This window comes from Dama dama, chromosome 22 (assembly GCF_033118175.1).
Source record: "Dama dama isolate Ldn47 chromosome 22, ASM3311817v1, whole genome shotgun sequence".
In the NCBI taxonomy this organism is placed as follows: domain Eukaryota; kingdom Metazoa; phylum Chordata; class Mammalia; order Artiodactyla; family Cervidae; genus Dama; species Dama dama.
Window position 1 is genome coordinate 13,044,625 of NC_083702.1, and position 22,991 is coordinate 13,067,615.

Below are 22,991 nucleotides of genomic sequence, written 5' to 3' on the forward strand. Positions count from 1 at the left end.
AGCCCAACCCCTCCACCCTCTAGGTATGGAAGCACAGGCCATGGCCGGAGGGCAGGGGCTGTCCCAAGACACAGCACCAAGGCTGCTCCACAAACAGAAGCCAGGTCGGGACTTCCCTGGGGCTCCAGTGGCTAAGACTCGGAGCCCCCATTGCAGACAGCCAAGGCTCGATCCCTAGTCAGGGAACTAGATTTCATGTGCTGCAACTAACAGTTCACGTGAAATGAAGTGAAGTGAAAGTCGCTCAGTCGTGTCCGACTCTTTGCAACCCCATGGACTACACATACAGTCCATGGAATTCTCCAGGCCAGAATACTGGAGTGGGTAGCCTTTCCCTTCTCCAGGGGATCTTCCCAAGCCAGGGATCGAATCCAGGTCTCCCACATTGCAGGCAGATTCTTTACCAGCTGAGCCACAAGGGAAGCCCAAGAGTTCACATGCCAAAACTAATGATCTTGCATTCCACGACTAAGATCCAGCACAGCCAAATAAATAAACGTGTCTCTAAAAAAAGGAGAAGCCAGGTCTCTAGCTCCCACCCCAGGGATACTGACAGTGACCCTCTTGCTTCTAAACCTGGAGCAGGATCCCTGGCCCTCTGTGGTGGGCCTTTGCTGCTCCAAGAGCAAGTACAGGAGGAGGGGGTTCTCCCAGGACCCCTGAGGAAACACTTCTGCTGAGTGTGCTCAAGGACAAGGGGGTGGGAGAGAAGTGGGGAGGGCTCCCTACAGAACGGTGACTTTGGAGAGGAAGTGAGCTCAGGGAGCCAGCGGAAGAGAGGAGGAGCATGGAGTCAGGAGGGGAGGCAGGGGTCCGGGGCAGACTTCACAGGGCCTCACCCCCTCTTTGGAGAGGCGAGGTGGCTCCAAGGTCCTGCTCCTGAGTCCTAGGGAATCTGCCCCTGCCGTGAGGCTCACCTACCTACCCACAGCATCACACCCATGAAGTTGAACCAAGGCAGCCCCCTCACTCCCCCCACCAAACACCTCATCTATTGGACTTTAAAACAATTTTTTGATTGTGTGATCTTGGTGGTCAATCTATCTTTACGCAATCGTAGTTTCTGGTGGCTCGGTGGTAAAGAATCTGCCTGCCAAGCAGAAGACGTGGCTTCAATCCCTGGGTTGGGACGATCCCCTGGAGAAGAGAATGGCAACCCACTCCAGTATTCTTGCCTGGAAAATCCCATGAACAGAGGAGGCTGGCGGGCTACATCCATGGGATCTCAAAAGAGTCGGATATGACTTAGCGACTACACAACAACAAACGTACTTTCTGGCTCTAAAAACCCTAACCCCTTCCTTTCCTGCCTCGTGGTTCCTCCACGATATGAAGCGGATGCTCAGAGGCTGGGGGACTGGACAGGCCACAGGTGATGCTGAGGGGTCAGTTCCCCAGGTGGTGATGGCCCCAGCACTGACACAGCCCTCTTCCAGTTTCACTCTCTTGCCTTTTGGTCTCCCTGGACCATTTCTGTGCTAGCCCCACCCCCAGCCTCATCCTCATCCCCAGTGCCTGTGGGAGGAGCACCCTGGCTTAGTAAGCTGCAGGATAACAGGAGAGGAAGCAGGTGATTGGCTAAGGATCATGGGGATGCTGGCTCCTTTGACCAAACAGGAAGCCCCTAGGACTGGAGCCAGGTCTTCTGGGAATCCACCCAGACTTCAGAAGTCCTGTCTTGCCCCGTGTCCTTCCCTAGCTGAGGTCCCAGGCCACCCAGGAGATCCTGGAGTGTAGGGTGGGCTAGGAGGGTGGGGCAGAACCCGGAGGCAGCCACTCACTCGAGCACATCGCGGTTGAACTGCTTCTTGCTGTTGCCCAGGAACTCGCCGATCATCTGGCGGCTCAGGCCCTTACGCTGAAGCAGGAAATGGGCCACTCCAATGGGGGTGTCGGGGATGAAGCCTCGAGAGATCAAGAACTGGATGCCCTTGTCTGGGTTTCTGGGGTGGGGTGGGGAAAAGAAATAGAGAGTGAGGCAAGGTGGTCTGTGATGCCTTTCCTCCTTTTCTTCCAGCCCAGGGAACCATAGAAGTGCCTGGAGGTCCCTGGGTAGAATTCCCAAGAAATGCCACTATTCCTTCTGCTGCAGAGGGCCTCCCTTTCCGAAGGCTCTCTCTGCACATGCTTCTGAACCTCCCTGCCCAGGAGAGAGGGTGTTGAGGGGCTGGGGAGGGCTGGTCAAAGCGGGCTCCAGAGCAGGTGGAGGGGCGTTCTTTCTGTCTTCAAGCATCAGTCCCACTGGATCTGATCTTCAGGCCCCCAAGCCCTCTACTCAGGATCCATGTTGGAACCGGGAAGAGGGTGAATTGGGAAATGGAGGTGGGATCTCCTACCACATCCCTCTTCCCTGTGCATTGTAGACACAAGAAAGACCCTGCTCCCCAGGGATTACTTTCCCAGGCTGGAGTCTCTGTGAGTGGGTGTGGATGTGGGTGTGGGTGCTGTGATTTAAGGTAAATGTGCTCCCAGCCTGGTCTGCAAATCCCTGCTGCTCCCTGAGCTGAGTCTTACTGGTCCAGGAGAAGATAAGGACAGAAATAGAGGGTAAGCCTTTAGACCCGTTTATAGCAGGCTGACATTTTCAGGACAACCAAGCATGTGACTGTTTTTCTAGCAACTCACGTTTATTGAATTTTACAAAAGTATCAGCCCACGACGTACTGAGTAAAAACCCAGGCTGATCCTTCAGTACACATCATTTGAGAAGCACTGCCTTGTGGGGCCAGGCATCTGTGTGGGCCTGGGGAGGCAGGGCTGAGGTTACGCTCATCCCAGTGGCTGCCTGATATAGAAGAAAGAGCACTGGGCTGGGGGTCAGGCAAATATGACTTCACCCAGCTATGCTGCTGACTAGCTGCTTCACAGTGCTCAGCTCACCTCACTGTGTGAGCCTGATTCCTGTTCTATAAAATGGCATAATAATGCTCTCTCTAAAAATTTGAAGTTTGCAACATTTTATCTCAGGCAGGCTGTTGAATATAAGCTTGAGGCCAGAGGATGTGTGTTGCCCATCTATGTGGTTTCGGGACTAAGCACTCCAAAAATCATTACGAAATGAGTAAACAAACACACAGGTGAATGGTTTCTGTCTAGTCCGCACTGATTAGTGGGAGAGATGCTGTGTTTTCCAGTTCAGGTCTATGAAGGAAGGGGTGAGTGGAGGGTGGAGATGAGTAGGTGTACTTGAAATCTCCCTAGGACGGGTGTGTGTGTTTCCTCTGCTTGTCACCAGCTGTATACCTCTTGGTAGCAAGGAAAGTCTGGCTGGGGGCTCTGAGCTATAGCGGTCATTCATATCTGTATGTCCACGCCCCTGCTCTCTTCTGTTCCACTTCCACTTGCATCACACTCCCCTCCTGTCCGCCCCCCCCACTCCTCTCCTGTTCCTTGCACTAGGTCTCTGCTCCCCTGACGTTTCCTCCTTCCATCACTCTCTCTCTTCTCCCGTCATCAACCCCATGGGGCTGATGTTCCCCATTTCCCCAACTTCATGTCCCACCTGAGTGATTTCTGTTCCATCCTTCTATTATTTACTTAATACTGCATTTTCTTGTAAATTCTCTCACTTTTCAAAGCCTTGCTTCTTCCCAGCAGTACTAGTGGTCAAAGCATAGGTTTGAGGTGTTTTAGCCCTCGTCCTTAAAGTAAATTCATACCAATTAAAAATAAAATGTGTGCTCCCCCACCCAGTATCTCAAGGAGCAGGTGTGGCCCCCAGGCCCCCAGGGGAGGCCTCTGGGTCCATGCGGCCCATTCCCAGGAACCTTGCTCATGGTTAAGTGCAGGTGCCCCTTTCCCCCCCATCCCCCACCCCGACTTACATGTTGAAGAGGTTGAGGCCGATGCGGTACAGCCGCTTGCGCAGGGTGTCGGTGGACAGCGTGGGTGACTTGCAGCTCGCCGGGTTCTCGCAGTGGTAGCGTGGCAAGCTCAGGATCATGGCCTGCAGGGCCTCCTTGGAGGCCGAGGCTGACGCTTCGGAACCCGACTTGGCTGATTTGGTGGACGTGCTGCTGCTGCTCAGCTGCTCCGAGTTGTCCCCGGCCTCCAGTTCGGCCTCGGTCCTTTTCGCCGCCTCCTCGGTCTCCTCCTCTTCATCCTCCTCCACCACTGGCCCCGCGGCCACGGGCGAGCTGGCGCGCAGGGCCCCGCCGGCCTCCACCTCTACGCTCGGGTCCTCAGCGGGCGCGGCCCCCTGGTCGGCACTGGGGGCCTCGGGGCCCTCCGGGGCCTCCTGTGCCCTGGCCTCGCCCTCCTCGGCCTTAATCACCGCGGAGTCTGTGGGGGCCGGGGCCGTCTGCGCGCCCAGGCAGTTGGCCACCGACAGGGCCGTGGAGGAGGAGACAGAGATGTTCTGGCTGGCGATCTGCACTGTGACGTCCCGGAAGGCCATCATGAGGGTGCTGCCGTGGCCCTGAGGCGGACTGGGGGGCTCAGCGGGCTCGGCCCCGGCCCCCAGGGAGGCGCCCTCGGGCTCCCGCGCCTCGCTCTCCAGGCCCAGCGGTCCCGCGCCCGCGCGCAGGGCCCGGTGGATCTGGTAAGCGCCGCTCTCCTGCAGGGAGCACATGGTCTTGAGGCTCCAGGTGCTGAGGGCGTCGTCGATGGACTTGGCTAGGGATTGCACCTGCTCAGTGAAGGAGTCCTCCAGCTCGGTGAGCGTGCCCGCAAAGGTGGGCGGCAGGGAGGGCGAGCGCACCAGAGGCAGCCCCGCGAGGCCGCAGCCCTCCAGGAGCGCCCTCTCGGCCGCCAGGCTCTCCGCCGTGGGCGCGCGCGCCTTGCGCAGGGAGATGCGCCGCGGCAGGCGGCTCTCCAGGAGCGAGTTGCGGATCTTCTCGAAGTTCTTGCTGAGCTGGTACTGGCGGAAGGCGGTTTGGATGGTGCAAGCGGCGCGCCGGGACACCAGGTGGCCCCCGTACTTGTGTTCTAGCATTTCAATCTGCAGTGAGGACAGAGAGGCGTGGGAGCGTGGTTAGGGAAGGGATGTGACAACGCTTTCGGAGACCAGGGCAGGGGGTGACCTGGCTGACGCTTTGCGGGGGCCTGGGAAGGCACAGCTAGGCCGGCACTGAGGGGCCAAACTCTGAAAACTCTGTGCGATGGCCTCAAATGCCAGGTTGCTGCCAAGACTCCTAAAGGTGTGGGGTGTAGGATTGGATTCTGGGGTTGGGGATACCCACGGCAAGGGTGGGGCAGTTGCCAATGGTAGTAGGTGATTGTTTCCATATATTCACATATGGAAGTATTTATTTCTGAAATGCGTGGTATCTTGAATTTGTATTAAAGTATTTCATCAAAAAGTAGAAGGGTTAGATGAAACAATATTAATTGGAGCTGGGTGATGGTTAAATGGAAGTTTATTATACTAGTCTTTCTACTTTTGTGTATATTTTAAATAATAGAACTGAAGATTAAATAGAAAGGTTAAAAAGCATTGCCACTACTCCTGTTCACCTGCTTTCTTTCTCGGTATTCATGTCACGAATTGGGGTCGTTTCCTGTTTCTGGGAGCCGCATAAGACTTGGGGTTGAGGTTTGATCATCTGTGTTCCCAGTACCGAGCCCAAGGGCTGGCACATGTCAAAGCTCAGTAAATGTGAATTTAGTAAAAAGACAGATGGGTGATGGATGGATATTTCAACAGTGGGAGATCCTCCAGCTATCATGTTCTTCAATTCAAGTCACCTCTGTTCCCAATAATGGGAGCTGTTCCTATCAGGGCAGGGCTTGGTGGGGCTGATGGTGAGGTGGGATAGCGGGTGCTACTTCATTTGGGCAGATCTGGACCCAGGAAAACTTCAGGCACTGGCCAGTCTGTCCTCAAGGCCTTTCGTCCTCTCCCCCCAGCTCTCTTCCCACTCTGTGGTCTTTTCTCTTCTTGGGTGGCTAAGCACTCACTTTTTCTCCCTTATCAAAAATCTCTCCGGGGAAAGGACTAGAAAAACATTCTCTTTGAGGTGTGAATGACCAAGAGGGGTTAGCAGTGCTTCCTCCTGGGCAGTTTTTTGCATGTAAACAACAGACAAAGACTGGACAAAGGGGATGGGCAAAATGGTGGCACTGTGGTGGGTTCCATCAGTCCTTAGGGAAGCTTAGGAAGTGAGAAAGTATTCCTGGGCTCTGAAATTGTGTCCTGTTGCCAGTCACGCGTCGTACACTCCACTTACAGAGTGACATTCCTGAACTAAGAATCGGGACTGGTGGCTGGGGTCGACAGCTCAAGGCAAGACCACTAGCCCTCCAACCTCCCCCAGGATCACGGAGAGGTGGGGTACAGACAGAAAGGCCAAATTCCATCCTCCAGTACACGGAACCCTTCGACGTGCTTCCTAACCTCACCATAACGTTCCTCTCTCAGGCTGACAATCTTACCATCTCTTGCCTCTTTTGTAAGCTTTCTTCATCCACTAGTCCCTTCTACTTGCATTTCCAGCCTCCAGCCCAGCATTGGTCCCTTTCCACCAGCCTACAGACCCTCCTAAGTCTCCCAGACTGCTTGACTCCCCCATTCTGGGGCACTAGCCCACTCTCTATTTTCCACTAAACCTACAGGCAGACTCCTCTACCTCCTGTGCCTCAATCTGCGAGCAAATGCCGAACCACCGGCCAGCCCCATGTGCCCCGACTGCTTGCAGCTGCCTCTTGCTCCCACCAGCCTTCTGACTCTCCAAAGGATCACCTCAAAGTGAACTTTAGTCAATAAATCCCATCCTCAACTCCCCCGCTCCCCAATTTTTCTGCAGCTTTGATACTTTATCCTTTGAAACTCTGTCCTCAGCCTTCATGACCCAGTCTATCTTGGTTTTCCTGTCTCCCTACAGCTCCCGGATCCACAGGGTCCCTAACCATGCTAGCGAAGAGTCATATGCGTTGCCCTCTTCCATTCTGCAGGCACATCTTCATGATTTTCCTATGCTGGACATCATCCTGACTTCCATGTGGGAAGTCTTCAGAGCAGCCCCGGTAGCTGATAATTAACAGCTAATGAAGAGGGAACTGTCTTGGGCAGAGCCTTCATGGCAACTCTATATAGATGTCTCTGGGGCTAATATCCTCTCACCTCTTGTCTGAGAACCTCGTCTTCTTCCATCGTAACTTCACTGCACTGCGATAGGTGAATGAGCAAGCCCATGGGGAAACACCCAGCCCCAGATCCACCTCTTTCCTGCTGGCTGACCTTGGACACGTTTCTTAACATCTCTGAATCTGTTTTCTTGTCTGTTAAATGAAGTTAATCCTGCTGACTCTGTGATTTCATTCTGTGGTGAGAATTCTTATTTCACATGGTACCTGGCACACAGTAGGTCAAAGCTCAATAAGTGGTAGCAATTTGATGGTGAAGTGTTGATTCCATGACTTTCAAATCTCCATGCCTAGACTCAACCCAAGACCTACATTTCCAACAGTCCATTGCTCCCTTTCCCCAAAAGAAACCAACTCTCAGTGATATCCCAGCTCTAAGGCTGTCCAGTCTGGGGACCTGGCATTTGTCCCTGGGTCCTCCTCTGGCTTATCCTCTGCATCTGTCAAGTGCAAAGTCCTACAGCGCCACCCCTCCTTACCTTCTGCCATCACTCCAAACTTTCCACCAGACTGTCGCCACATGCGGTGCCCCTGGACTCCCCCCTTGGACACTCTGGCAGCCCCCGGTTGCTTCCCTGCTTCCTCCTCCAGCACCACCCACCTTGCACTGCATTCCCCTGAGCAGTGTACTCAGAGAGAAGGGTGAACACAGGCCTTCCCGTCGCAGGAGACCCTTGCCCTAAATAAGTATAAACACCCTGTCCTGGCGGGTCTGGGGCTCAGTAGCCTGGCCCCACCCACCCCGGCCCCTCCTACTACAGGAAGTCCACTGCTCACATGCCAGCCCCACCTCCTGCCCCTGCCCGCACCCCCACATACTGGGCTTTCCTGCCCCAGCACTTGCTCAGCCTCCCCACCTCCACATCCCCCTACAACCCCCAACCCCCCACACTCCTCCCCACACCGTCACCCCCTCTCCACCCTCAGCTCCTACCCTCGCCCTCTCCTCCAGGCAAAAACGTTTCCCGTCTTTCAGTGTCCCTCCCCCAAGAAGCCTCCCAGTCCCCCAACCAGAACGGGCCTCCCTGCCCTGAGTCCCCTGGAGAAGGTTCTCTCCTGCTTCTCTGACACTCAGTTTCCCTGCTAATCTTGGTGGTGCTCATCTAACTCAGGCTCCCTCCCTTCCCGCCCTCCCCCAGACCCCTCCTAGAGCAGAAACTCCTGGAGGCCCCGATGTGTCCTCATTGTCTCCTCCACTGGTGGCCTCAGCCCAGAGCCTGGCCCGGAGCCACTGCTCCTGATGGCCTCTGAATTCAGTCCTGGGAGCCTCACCTTTTGTTCCCATCATGTCATATAGCTGGCTTCCCCTCACCCCAGCCTCATGCCTGCTGCCCACCCCTGGCTCCCGGCCCCCATAGGCAGAACATCATTCTCTGTGCCCACCGCCATCCTGACCTATGACTGGGGCTTCATCAATGTTTGCACCCTGAACTAAACTCAACCCTCTCCTATGCCCCAGGGGAATGCAGTCCAGGCTGTCTTCTATGTCTAGGCTTGGGGCCAAAGGCTGCACCACTCCAGCCCCTGCCCCATGTGTGTTCCCCTCCCCCATACCCAGAGGCCTGGGGGACACTACAGTGCCCCTCGTCTGCAACATCGCCCCAGCCAGGCCCTCTCACCTGGGATTTTGGACTGGCTGATGGAGTAGGCCAGGCAGGTTGGTGAACTGGGGGAATAAGGATTGTCCAGGATCCCTTCCAGCCTCAAAACTGCAGGATGTGAGTGACTCGTGAGGACCACAGGAGCAGAATACTAAATCCCAGATCTCAAAAAAACCTGAGATGGAGTCAGCCCCTGACCCAGACTTCATGCCCCTCTCCATCCCCTCAGGTCACTGAGCTGTTACCTCCCCCTCTTCATCTTTTGAGCATCTTCTCATGCCAGGTGCTGTGTTGGGCACCAGGGATATAATGATGGACATCTTTGCCCTGCCTTCAAGGAGAAGTCAAGTAAACAGGGCTGGAGGGCAATGTCAGGGAGTACCTGAGTGCTGTGGGATCACTGAGAAGGGGCCTCCACCATAGCCTTGGGAGAGCTGCAGTGGAGGAGGAAGGCGCAGGGAAGTAAGTCCTAAAGCAAGAGAAGGAGTGAGTGTGGACCAGTGCAGGAGTGGGGGGAAGGGCATAGAAATGCTAGCAATTGAGGCAAAGGGCTATAGGCAGCAACCAAGGCCCAGAAAAGGGAAGGAACTTGTCTAAGGTCACACAGTTCACCTGCAGAAGAGAGAGCTGTGGGGTTCCATCTTTTGTAAACATATGCCGTGTTTTCAGTCACTCTGCCCCGACTCCTCGATCGCTTTTTGCCAGTATTCTTGCCTGGAGAATCCCATGGACAGAAGAACCTGGCGGGCTACAGTCCATGGGGTCTCAAAGAGCCACACACAACTGAGCAACTAATACTCCCACCCCTAGCCTGTGCTTGGCCTGGAGGGTTCCCTGGGCCAGGGGAGGGGGGCCATTCCCCAGGACAGGAGGACCCGGATGCACCCCTACCAGCCCTCATCTTTCTTGCCTCACTTCCGCCCTCCTGACACGCAAGCCCATCTACTAGAACTACACTCACATGAAAAAGGTCCACAGTGCCTGTTAGAACCCTGCATGACTCTCCATAGCCCCTAGTCAGTGAGAATTAAACTAATTCCCTGCCCAGGCCTAGGCAGGAGTTTGGTGCCTCTTTTGGTGTTACTAACAGGCCACTCCTTCAACTGAATGGTAATCTCTTCGGGGAGCAGGGAGGGACCATGTTTCTTTTTCTTTTTTTCCATGTTTCTTTCTTTTGGGTATCCCACTTCCTCATTGCTTTGCTCATCAAAGTTATTTAAAAAATATTCACTCGATGAGCTCTTACTCTGTCCAAGACCCTCTGCTGGATGCCGGGCGATGGGTGCACAGATGAACAGGAGATGGTCTCTGTCCTCAGGGAACTGACAGGACGCTCTCATCTGGCCAGCTGGCCACCCCTTCACACCGTGCCGCTCCAGATGGGCTGCCTCCCGGCTCCTGCTTGGGCATTCCCCACCCCAGAAGCAGGACCTGCTACATTTTTAGCAGCTCTTACTGTTAATTAAGCTTAAAAAAAAAAGGCAATAAAAAAGAAAATAAAACCTTCCTCTCCTATAAGTTTAATGCACTAGTACCACTATTTTTATTTTTTAGAACTTTTTATTTTTTTGGTCCCGGCATATGGGATCACTGTTCCCCGGGGATCAAACCTGTGCCCGCTGCATTGGAAGCAGGGAGTCTTAAAGGCTGGACTGCCACACGAGTACCACTATTTTTACCTGGAATGATAGAAAATAATATGATCCAGCCAATTCACATTCAACTCTTCCATGTTTAAAACTCGTCTTCATGTCTACAGTTTCCCCATATGACCCTGTGAATGGGTGTGTGCTAAGTCACTTCAGTCGTGTCCAGCTCTTTGCGACTGTAGCCCCATGGACTGTAGCCCCTGGGTCTTCTGTCCTTCGGATTCTCCAGGCAAGAATACTGGAGTGAGTTGCCATGTCTTTCTCCATCATATGACCCCAGCCAATTTGTTTTCTTTCTTAGAAGAACCTCAGAACCTCAGGGTTCTCTTTGTTGCCTCTTAAAAGAAGCCCCTAGAACCAGACAGCCTGACCAGTACCCAGTGTGGGGCTCCGGGCAGCTGCCTCCTTTTTGCTGGTTGTTCAGTTGCTTAGTCACATCTGACTCTTGGCGACCACATGGACTGCAGCACGCCAGGCTCCTCTCACTGGGGGTTTTATCTATACGTCTGTGAAGGCCTCTGGGCCCACTTTTCTGGCAGCGGTTTCACTGGCTGTTGATTTATCTTGAGCTTGTAGTCAACTCAAGCCCTAAGGCCTCTTGCCCAGGACCAAGCCTGCTCATTTTATAATAGTGCTGCGGGATTTTCAAAGCTAAGAACAGAATCTGAGGGTTTTCCCTCTTTCACTTTACATTTTCCATTTAACCACATTTCTGTCCTAATTAGATTTTTTTTTTTAATCTGGGATTCTGTTATCAAGGTATTAGCTGTCCCCTTTCGGCTTTGCATCAGTCCCTTTTCAGAATGGTTGAACAGGGCAGAAGCAAGGAAGTCCCGACTCAATCACCTTGGAACCGGTGCTGATAGAAAAACCAGTGTTTTTTTGATAATTCCATTTGAGAGCAACCCACCTGACTATATTGTCAACTAAACCACTTCCTATCCCGTCCACATAGATATCACAGGAGACTTTGTCAAATACCTTACTGAAAGCCCTGTGGTGCATCGTGGGCAGCTGGCCCCTGACCCAGGGTAACCGCTTGGCATCCATGCTCAAAGGAAGGAATGAGTCTGGCTGGGCTCACCTGGGCTCAACCCAGTCTTAGTGACTTCTCTACTAGCTTCGCTTCCAAAACTGTCCATCGGGTTAAGGAATGGATCTTTAGAACTTACACATTTTAGAGCTAGAAGGGACGTCAGTGATGATTCAAGGTATAATTCCCAGTTTTGCTGATGAGGAAACCAACACCCAGAGTGCTTAACTGGTGTTTCCCAAAGTCACTAGAGCAAGAACACACACTGAATCCCACACGTGTGGCTCTGGGCTCAATGCTGTTCCTCAACAATGCTAAGTCATAAAGTCTGTGTCTAAGCATGTTCACACACACACACACACACACACACACACACACACACACACACACATCTCCTTTCAGGTCTCTTAATTTTCCACCAAAACAACTGTGCCATTGTCATTTGGGGGGTATCAACGGGGACCCCGTGACTGACTTTTTCTCTTGCTGCTTCACAGAATGGAAGATGGAGACCCAGAACCCCTCAGTGAAGTTTGTTCTCCAATAGGGGGGCTTTCGTTGTTCGGTCGCTAAGTCCTGTCTGACCCTGCGACCTCACGAACTGCAGCATGCCAGGCCTCCCTGGTCCTTCGCTTGGACTCTCCCAATCTGGGCTAATCCCGGGGATCTTTAGTCTACCTGGAGGACACCACTGTCTTCAAAACTCATTTGAGCCTGTGTGTGCCTGAGCAGGGGGCTTGCCTGTTGGGTGGGCAGGTAGGCAGGGCATCTCTCTGGAGTAGGGTTGGGGGTGGGGGCTTCGCCTGCCTGGAAGTATGTGGGCCACTGGGCTTCCTGCAGTGGTGAGAGGGGCAGAGCCCTGGACACACTGCCTGTGGGCTTGGCGCTGCACGGGTGACCCCTGCCACTGGTAAGGCTGGTTGCAGGAAGAGCTGGCTGCAGGGAGGGGCAGTTACCCCTTTCAGCTGGGAGAACTAGCGGCCAAGAGGTGGGCCTGCAGCAGAGGCGGCCCAGATAGGGACATCCCTGGGACCCTGGACAGTGCCCAAGTCAGGGCCCTTCACCACCCTTCCCGCCCGCCTCGGAGGCCCTGGGTACCTGTTTATTCTTTAGGTCAAGGGAGATTTCGTAATCGGAGGCGGCAGGGGCGCGGGAGCAGAGCGCCGTCGCCAGGGCAGGCTGCTGCCGGCCAGGGGAGGCCGCGCGGTGGGGGCCGGCCCGCGGGGAGGCGCCCCCCGCCCCCGGCCGCTCCTCCTCCTCCTGCAGCTGCTGGGCTTGAGCCTTCGGGGCGTGGGCACTGGGTCTGCCGGCCACCGCCGCCGCCGCCACGGAGTCCTCCGTGCCCCCACCGGCCTGGGCGCAGGCGCCGTCACTGTGAACGAAAGGCAACGGTGCTCGGTTGGGGGGGGCGGGGTGCGTGTGGGTGCGGGGAGGGGGGCTGGGGGCCTCGGGCAGCTATGGGCCTCTGGAGGGGCTGGTGGGGGCCTCCTGCAGTCTTCATTAGGGTGGGGCTGTCTTGGTGTGCAAGAACTCCAGGCCAGGAGGAGAGCTTGAGCTTGGGGAGGGTCCCCGAGGGGCCAGAGAGGAGCTCGGGATCTTGCTTAGACATAATATGTGCGCTGTGTTGTGTTTAGTCGGTCAGTCATGTCCAACTCTTTGTGACCCACGGACCGTAGTCACCAGGCTCCTCTGTCCTTGGGGACTCTCCAGGCAAGAAGACTGGAGTAGGTTGCCATGCCCTTCTCCAGGGGATCTTCCCAACCCAGGGATCGAACCCAGGTCTCCCGCATTACAGGCAGATTCTTTACCGTCTGAGCCACCAGGGAAGCCCTAAGGGTAGACTGCCCGGCTTCCGATCTGGGTCCCGTGTCTTAGCTGTGGGGCCCTTATCGGGTTACTTAACCTCACTTTTCCTGTTTCCCCATCTATAAAATGCTGTTGTTTAGTCGCTCAGTCGTGTCCGACTCTTTGCGACCCCATGGACTGCAGCCTGCCAGGCTTCCCTGTCCTCCACTATCTCCCGGAGCTTACTCAAACACAAGTCCATTGAGTCGGTGATGCCATCCAACCATCTTACCCTCTGTCGTCCCCTTCCCTTGCCTTCCATCTTTCCCAGCATCGAGGTCTTTCCCAATGAGTCTGCTCTTCGCATCAGGTATAAAATGGGAATAATAATGGAACCTACCTCACTGGAATGTTGGAAGGCTTAAGTAAGCTAGAGAGTTCTTAAGGCAGGGTCTGGCTCCTGCTGCCTGCTCAGAGTGTTAACTACCATAGTTATCAGTGGTCTGCTTTCTGGCCAGTGGCTTAAGTAGCTGAGAGGAAGCTGACCCCCGCTGAACCATCTCTGTCTTTTAGATGGTCGAGATGAGGCTGGGGGAGGAGTGGTACTTCTAGATGAAGTCGCTGCCCCTCCGCAGCCCCTCTCTGGTGGAACCACGGACAGGAGCCACAGCTGCTGCCCACATGCCCCCCTCTGAGATGACACTCAGGCTGCTCCCCTCCCCGGCCAGCCTCCGAGTTCTGCCCCTCCCCCAGGCCCCCGCGCTGAGCCCTCTACAGCATGAAGCCTCCCCAGTGGTTCCAGCTTTCAGGCTCCATCTGCGAGAACCCCAGAGGGTAACTGCCTGCATCACAGAGGAGCATCTCGGCTCATGGTGAGGGCTCCAGTGCAGCCCCCTCCTGTGTGGCTTTGGTCAAGTTGCTTTTTCTCTGAGCCCTGGTTTCCCCATCAGTACACGGGAGGCGCTGGTACCTGCCCTACAGGGTCCCTGGGAGGTGGAAAGGAGTTAGCACATTGAGGGGTTCGCGCGGCCCCAGGCACAGACTGAGTGCTCCAGACACATTAACTTCTCTTTCCCCATCTCTCCACCTGACCCCGTTCCCTGGGAGCCTGGGGCTTGTATTCTATTTGATCCCTTTCTCCCCAGTTGCTGCTGAGCAAACAATGAGGGCTCCACAAAAACTTGTTGAAGGATAAATTGAAGAGAACCCAAGACCCCTGGCAAAGCCTCTGCAGTAGACAGGGACCCTAAGGTTATCTAGCCCATCCTTTTTGTCTCAACTCCACCCCCCCCGCCCCCGCCCAGGGAGGTGGGCTGGCTCTGGTTGGAGGGCCAAGCAACCTTGGGATTTATTTCTTCCAAGGCTTTGTCCCACGTAAGGTGCCCCAAATCGTGCCAGAGGGACTGCTTCCTTTTGCTTCCGCCTAACTTTGAGGCCTCCTAGTGCTAAAATAACCAAGGGCGAAGAGTCCTTCATTCAACTCCATCTGTCCTCCCAGTCCTCCCCTGCACCCCACCACCGCCCTCAAACACGGATGAAGATGAGTTCACTGGCCGCCCTAGCAACAAGGAGCCTGACTCCTTGCCTCTGCATAATTCTTTGCTTCATTTTTCCTGTGGCCATCAATCAAGCTGCATAGTTGGATGAGCTCTAAGTATTGGGTTTTTTCACTGGTATCACCAGGAAGTTCTTTGTAAGGTCTAACTTCAACTTTCCGTGAGATAGAACACGCCCATTCTTCCCGAAGGTCACGTGTGCTGTGCTGTGCTTTGTCACTCAGTCGTGTCAGACTCTTTGCGACCCCAAGGACTGTAGTCCGCCAGGCTCCTCTATCCATGGGATTCTCCAGGCAAAGAATACTGGAGTGGGTTGCCATGCCCTCCTCCAGGGGATCTTCCCCACCCAGGAATCGAACCAGGATCTCCTGCATTGCAGGCGGATTCTTTACCAACTGAGCTGCTAGGGAAGCCCCAGGGTCACATAGAAATAGCCTTTCCTCCATAGCACAACCTGCCTCCAGGGGACAGAATTTGCTCTCACCCATCTCTTCTCTGGACTGTCCTTGGTGCTGATGCCCAAGGCTTCTTCACCCCAGGTTTTCAAGACGCATTAGGCTCATATGCATCCAGGGGCCGAGGCCACCCATAGAGGTTTTTCCGTGCAGGAGATCATAGGATTTGAGTATGGGATGTGAAAGTCTTTGAGAACTTGGGGGATCAAGCAGCTGCTCAGAGGAACACTCCACGCCCAGAGGACCAGAATGATCTGTGTGTTGAAGTTCCGCATCACATCAGGGAAGGGTCACTTATGTGGGGCGCTGGCTTGTGCTTAGAGGGCTTCTAGGTGCCCACTGCTCATGCCTGGTCCTGGCACATCTAGGACTCCTTGAGGTTCCAGCAACCACCCAGCTGTCCATCATCTCGGCTACCAGAGTTGACTTCCTAAAGTGCAGATGCTCAAAACCCAGCAGTGACTTTCTGGTACTGCTGGATAGAGTTCAAGGGCGTTCATTATTTCACCGAATCTCCTTGTCCAGACTCATCTCCGGGAGTGACCTGGCCACTCTGTCTGCTGAGTGTTAGTCGCTCAGTCGTGTCTGACTCTTTGCAACCCTGTGAACTATAGCCTGCCAGGCTCCTCTGTCCATGAGATTCTCCAGGCCAGAATACTAGAGTGGGTAGCCATTCCCTTCTCCAGGGGATCTTCCTGACCCAGGGATCAAACCCAGGTCTCCTGCATTGCAGGCAGATTCTTTACCATCTGAGCCACCTGGAAACCTTCCTCATATCTGCTGCACCCCCTCAGACCACCATGCCTGTACCGTCATTTCCTCCTGCCTAAAATGCCTTATCCTTTCTCTGTCTTGACAACTCTTTCAGGACTCACTCATTGTTCCAGGAAGAGTCCGCCCTCCAATGTGCTCCAATGGTTCTTGGCACTTGCCTCTATTTCATAACTGATCACTTTGTGCCTAAATTATTCACTGGTGTGTCTCTTTCCTCCACTAGACAATGCCATGTATAGCTTTTTATCACAGTTGCTTATCACCTAGGCTGGCTTAAAAGACATGTTTAAGAAATGTTAAATGGATAGAGGGATGGAGGGATGGATGGGTGGATGGATGAATGGAGGGATAAATGGATGGGTGAATGAATAGTATTTAATCTCTCACACTTTCCCAAGGGCAGAGATACTGTGGTGAGCTTGGTGATACAGCCCCAGACCCTTCTTCAAGGACTGACTTCCTGTCCAGCCCTGGGGCTGCTGTTGAAGCTTGCCTTCAGCTGTCCGCTCCCCCAGCTCCTCCTGGGATTGTCTGAGCTGCGGTGAGCTCCTGGGTCCAAAGTCATGTTTTCCTCAGGGCAGTCTACATCCAGTGGCCAACAGTGGTTATAATGGTTCAGCCATGTGATCCAGTCTAGATCTGAGAGGTCAGTCTCCCTGCAGAGCTTGCGATGGGATTAGCCCAGGCTCCTAGTGGACATCTGTCACAGACTGACTTCTCTCCCTGTCCTGCGCAATGCTCCTGCCCTCCCCCCATGCGTGTTGACCCTAAGCATCCTCTAGTCAACATCCAGCACGCTAGACTCAGAGTCTGTTTCCCAGAGACACCAATGAGCGATGAGCACCCAACCAACAATGGGCACCCAGCTTCTCTTTTTCCTTCCTTTTCCTTGTCAGCCAGGATTACCCTGGTCTCCCTGCTCCAAGACCTGTAAAACCTTTCTGGGCTCCAGACACCTTTGATAAAGACTCTGGGCTCTCTTCCCAGAAAATGTGCATCTTTTCATACATGCTGAGTTTTACCTCCACACTCAGAGGCTTTACAGACTCCGTGGATCGAGCTGAAAGCACTATTCTGGAGGGATGGTCATGGGTTTCATCCATGTGCTGAGGACTGCGCCAAGCACTGGGGGCTGGCACCAAGAGCTGTAGGCAGCTCAGCTCTGGTCATACGGAAAGAAAATGTCAGGGTTCACATGCCACCGGGCTTTCAGACGCCAGGCACTGTTCCCTCAACACTGATGGGTCCTCACTCACGGGTCAGAAGGCTTGAGTGGAGGAAGCCCCTGTTCCTCTAACTCACTGATTTCAAGCAAAATATATTTATTCTGCACCTCAGTTTTCTCATTTGCAAATGGGGGTGTGAATATCTCCTTTCCAAGAGAGTGATGAAGATGAGTTGACCTCCTAGGTTGGTGTGCTGGGAAAATGCATCCCTGAGAAGGATGAGGGGGAAGAGAGGGCAGCCATGCAGCCCCTGCCAGGAGCTGGTCCCGGTGGTGGAGGCCCCCCTGGACTCCCAGGCAGACCCTGCCCACCACCAGGAGCTCAGGGCCTGAGAGCTGCCGAAGAGCCATGTGAAGGCTTCCTTGGTGGCACAGTGGATAAGAATCCGCCTGCCAATGCAGGGGATATGGGTTTGATCCCTGGTCCAGGAAGACCCCACGTGCCATGGAGCAGCTAAGCCCGTGCGTCACAGCTACTGAAGCCCCTGTGTCTTAAAGCCCGTGCTCCACAACAAGAGAAGCCACTACAATGAGAAGCCCAAGTTCTGCAACTAGAGAGTAGCCCCCACTTGCCACAACTAGAGAAAAGCCCGCACAAAGCAACCAAGACCCAGAGCAGCCAAAAATTAATTAACTATATAATAAAAGAGCCCTGTTAGGGGGACAGGGAAGACTTCAGGGGAGGGAGCACCAGGCCCATGCTCATCCGGTCGCTAGAGGTTGGCTTGGGTCATGGTCCCGGCACAAAGGCAGAGAAAGGGAGGAGGGGAAGCCTGAGGCATGTTGATGGGGGGTTTGAGGACAGGATAGGCAGGGAGGGACGGAGGGCCACTTTGCCCTCCAGGCAGTGGCCAGAGCAGCAGTTCCTGAGACCCAGGCAGAAATGTTTTGAAGGCTGGAGGACTCCTTGTGTGGCAAGGTTCCCCCAGAGGGCCTGACCAATTGCACTAGATTATCCTGGCTCCGTCAGCCTTTCTGAAAGCCCTTCTGGGACAAAGAAACTAGGCATTTTCCAGACAAAAGCTAGCAAAATGCCTCACATCTCAAGATTTTCAGCCTTTACTAAAACACTCCTTTCTCTCTCTTGCCTGAATCAATAAAGTGATCTTCGATGGTCAAAATAAAGGCCGAGCAAGGGGAGTCAAGTGTCCTTGGGGGGGGGGGGGTGCAGACTGTGCTGGGGAGGGGTTGCAGTGAATAGAGGGCCAGTGTCTGTAGCAAATTCACCCTGTGCTGATTCCAAGCACAGGCTGGAAAATGCCACCCGAGGTGGTGGAGAGCCCTGGGCCCCAGGCGGGGTCTGACCGCCTCCGCAGGCCGTGCTCGCTTCAACCATAGGCACATGACTTCCCTGCACCTTGGATTTCTCATCATAAGACGGACGTTTGAGCAAAAGGCTCTGACAACAGGAAGGAAGGACAGGCCAGCTTCCTCCCTCTCCCTTTCCCTCCACGGGGCCCGGGCCCACACCCTGAACCTTCCTGTTCACATCCACGCCCCTCTGGCCTCCGTACCCAGGAACATGGTGAAGGCCTCCCCGCCTTCCTCTCTGCCCTGACCACCGTCATCCACGCTGGAAGCCGGGGCTCGCAGGAGGAGGCCCTGGAGGAGGCCGGCTGGGTCTTCCCTGCTGTCCACTTGCAGAGGCCGCCCTTCCTCCCACGGACCCCGAGAGAGTAAGTTACTCCCTCTCCTGTCCGCTCAGTGGAGACTCCAGGATTTGGCTGCACGGCTGTTCCAGAAGGGTCTGGACGGGCTGGTTTGTCTGGAGGGGTTTCCTGTTGAAGGCATCACAGCCCTCTGGGCCTGTGTCCTCTGCAGAACCAAGCCCAGGGTGCCACGCAGGGTGGGCCCCCGAGTCCAGCGTGGAAACCATCTCTGCGTCATAGCCCACCTCATGGTGGGATGCCAGCACCCTTGCCCACTGGGGAGGCAGCTACATCTAGAAGTTTCCTCAGGACACCTCCCACACAGACTCACAGGCTGGGCCACACCAATGATGTGATCTTATTGCCACTGGAAATCTAATATTTTTGAGCATTTTATTTCCTCCCCAACAGGTAGCAAAATCAAGCTCTCGGGACACCCTCCCAGCTCGCTGCCTGACACACCACACACACTCACAAGCCCAGGCTTCTGTGAGCCCCAGGACACACCTCAGGCTTTCTTACCTCCTCTGTCTGCCGCGCCCCCTCCAGAAGCTAGTCCCCTGCCCATGTTCCCACCTCACCCACCCCGAGGATGACGCTCCAGAATCACGGCCTGCAGCCTGTCCTGACATACCTCACAGTCACCTCAGATCTGCACTGAATAGTTGTTTAGTCGCTCACTTGTGTCCAACTTTTTGCGACCCCATGGACTGTAGCCCTCCAGGCTCCTCTGTCCATGGGATTCTCCAGGCAAGAACACTGGAGTGGGTTGCCATTTCTTCCTCCAGGGGATCTTCCCGACCCAGGGATGGAACCCACGTCTCCTGCATTGCAGGTAGATTCTTTACCATCTGAATTGTAGGGAAGCCCATGGGTTTCCTGGGTCATCTCCAAAGGTGTTTGAATGAAAAGGGAAGCAGGACACAAAAGCTTTGGGAGGAAGCCCCAGAGCTCCCACTGTGGGGAGCCAGCCCCCCACTCCAGGCAGGGCAGGGGGCAGCCGCAGGCCACAAACCTGTCCCTGCGGGGGCTAAACTGTCTCCTCCTCTTAGGACAGAAGGAGGCCAGACTGTCAGCTGGTGAGAAGATTTCCCCGATAAAATGCCTGTACGCTTAATCGCATCCTCGCTGCACTGTGACAGCCCAGTGCTCGGTTAAATCATTTCCTCTCCTGCCCTGACATCTAGAAAATCCGCTCGCAGGGCCCGCTGGGCCTGCCTGATTGGCATTCATCAGGGCTTTTAGCTCCTTTGATCTCTTCCCCCAACCGATCTCTCAGTTCTGAGTCCCTCACCCCTTCTCTCTCTCTCCAGCCAACTCTCCATGTGTCACGGGCCAGGCCGGAGTAGAAACATCTGAATGCGGCCCCCTCCTCCCTGCCCGTTGCCTGCCATCCAGAGGAGGGACTGGGCCCTCTCCCTGAAGGGTACAGCTCAACAACCCAGAGCAAGACCCAGAGTCACGTGTCTCCTTCCTCTTGCCATGCTAGGGTCTCTGCTGCAGGGACCCCATCCACTGAAAGAGTCGGCCCATTCTAAGTATTTCCCAGTCATGCCTGAGCTTCTAGACCCCTTCTCCTAGATCTTACCTGATTTCTCCCTCTCTGCTCTTGAAAAATCCAGTTTTAAAACAGCTAGCATCAGGAATCGGAGAAGACAATGGCTCCCCACTCCAGTACTCTTGCCTGGAAAATCCCATGGACGGAGGAGCCTGGTAGGCTGCAGTCCATGGGGTCGTACAGAATCAGACACGACTGAAGCGACTTAGCAGCTGCAGCAGCAGCAGCAGGAATTCCCTGGTGGTCCAGTGAGTATGACTCTGAGCTCCCAGTGCAGGGGACGCAGGTTTGTTCCCTGCTTGGGGAACTAAGACACCACATGCTTCGTGGCGTGGCCAAATACAATTTAAAAATTTTTTTTAATTTAAAAATTAAAAAAAATAAATGCAGCTCTGGGCCATGGCACGTGCGTGTGTGTGTGTGTTAGTCGCTCAGTCATGTCTGACTCTTTGTGACCCCATGGGCTACAGCTCACCAGGCTCCTCTGTCCATGGAATTCTCCAGGCAAGAACACTGGAGTGGGTAACCATTCCCTTCTCCAGGATATCTTCCCGATCTAGGGATCAAACCAGAGTCTCCTGCATTGCAGGGGGATTCTTTACCATCTGAGCCACTAGGGAAGCCCTCTATGACACATACCTCATGCTAAAAAAAAAAGAAAAAGCTAACATTTATTAAGTACCTACTATATACCAGATACCTTTGCACATATGATGTCATTGAATCCTCCCAACCACCCTAAGGGTTCCCTTGTGGCTCAGCTGGCAAAGAATCCGCCTGCAATGCGGGAGACCTGGGTTTGATCCCTGGTCTTCCCTGGGCTTCCCTGGTTGGGAAGATCCCCTGGAGAAGGGAAAGGCTACCCACTTCAGTATTCTGGCCTGGAGAATTCCATGGACTGTATAGTCCATGGGGTTGCAAAGAGTCGGACATGACTGAGCAACTTTCAAAACCACCCTAAGAGCTAAGTGCTAATGTTGTCCCCATTGAACAGATGAGAAAATTGAGGATCCCAAAGCTTCAGTAGTTGCACCAAGGTCACAGAGTTTGTATGTGGCCAAGCCAGGACCTGAACCTGGATTTGAGTTACTCTGTGTGTCCTCTCAGTAGGTCTCCTTTAAAACCCCCTTTTGTATTTTCACAATAAGTGAGATGAGGCTTCCCTGGTGACTCAGACGGTAAAGAATCTACCTGCAGTGCGGGACACCTGGGTTCAATCCCTGGATTGGGAAGACTGTCTGGAGAAGGGAATGGCTACCCACTCCAGTAGCCTAGCGGGCTGCAGTCCGTGGGGTTGCAAAGAGTGGGACACGACTGAGCAACTAACACTTTCACTTTCAATAAGTGAGAGGGAGAGAGAAATCCCACACCCAGCCTGCTGAGGCTCCTCTGATATAAGTGCTCCCTCCACCTCCCAACCCCTACCCGAGGTCTCCTGTTTGGGTCACACAACCCTGATTTGTCCTGCTTTGTAAGTGCTCCTGGTCCCTCCATATGGACGCCTCCTCCAGCCAAGGCAGCACCTTGCTTTCAGGTAGAATCACTCTAGGGGTGGAGCCTTGGGGACTAGAGTGTTCATACTGTCCCCTCCTGCCCCCATGTGATAGCTGAGGACACTGAGGCCTGGAGAAGGGGGTGGCTTGTCTCAGTCTGGGGGGAGGTCAGCACCAGCACCATCAGGCGGACTGAGTCCCAAGGACAAGGCACCTTGGTCTCCTCTATCTCCCATCTGTAGACAGCAAATGCCTGCAACCTATGTCTCCACCACCTTGATGTCCACAGACTCCTTTCTTTGTCCTCCCCCCACCCTTCTCTCAGTTCCAGACTGAAAAACATCTTCCTTCACAGACAGCTGGCTCCCCTGTTTCTTTTTTTAATATATACACATTTACTTATTTGGCTGTGCTGGGTCTTAGTTGCGGCATGTGGGATCTAGTCCCCTGACCAGGGATTGAACTTGGGCCCCCTGCTTTGAGAGCACAGAGTCTTAGCTGCTGGACCGCCAGGGAAGTCCCTTGCTTTGTTTCTCAATCACCGCAAATGTAATCCCTAAAAACCCCCTTTCTTAAGGCCTCCCAAAGGCAGTAAATTCTTTAAGAATCCCTAATCTGATGCAGTTCCTCTCACTACATAGATTAAAATCATTTCCTCGTTTGGAGTCTGATGAAATGCATTTAAAACCCTTTTTGTCATCCGTCAGAAACACTTACTGGAATGATAAGTCATTTCCATGGTCGTGTTACGGGTTAAAAGACACATGAATAGGTAAAGATGACCTTTCAGAGGGGAAAACAAAATAGCACAGGCAGTAGTGAAGTTAGAGAAATCTCTAGGCCTTCCCTCCTGGGAGTGAAAAGAGAACCTCTAAAATATTCAAACAAGTTTTCAGCAAACAGAGCAAAAATTTGTTTCTTCTCCCAAAACTGGGCAAAACTGCATGAATAAAAGCTGGTCCTCTGGTAGCTTTCATTTTCTTGTTCTGAAAGTATTATCTTAGTTATGTTTATTTTTTTTCATGGTTTTTTTTTTTTTTTGGCCATGCCATATGACTTGTGGGATCTCAGTTCCTCAACCAGGGATTAAACCCTGGGCCATGGTGTGAAAATTCAGAACCCTCACCACC

The 22,991-nt window shown here is 53.9% G+C and overlaps 1 protein-coding gene across 2 annotated transcripts in view; it reads right to left on the minus strand.

Annotated features, from left to right (window-relative positions):
* IQSEC3 (IQ motif and Sec7 domain ArfGEF 3) overlaps nucleotides 1-22,991 on the minus strand; it is an 84,903-nt gene that overhangs the window by 26,178 nt on the left and 35,734 nt on the right. The window contains exons 3-5 of one of the 2 annotated variants that reach the window (XM_061124057.1): nucleotides 12,465-12,738; nucleotides 3,825-4,939; nucleotides 1,782-1,943 (exon numbers count right to left, since the gene is read on the minus strand). In XM_061124057.1, coding sequence (XP_060980040.1) covers nucleotides 1,782-1,943; nucleotides 3,825-4,939; nucleotides 12,465-12,738 — 1,551 coding nt within the window. Of the gene's footprint in view, nucleotides 1-1,781; nucleotides 1,944-3,824; nucleotides 4,940-12,464; nucleotides 12,739-22,991 lie in introns of those variants that run through there. The other variant, XM_061124058.1, reaches the window with a different exon arrangement.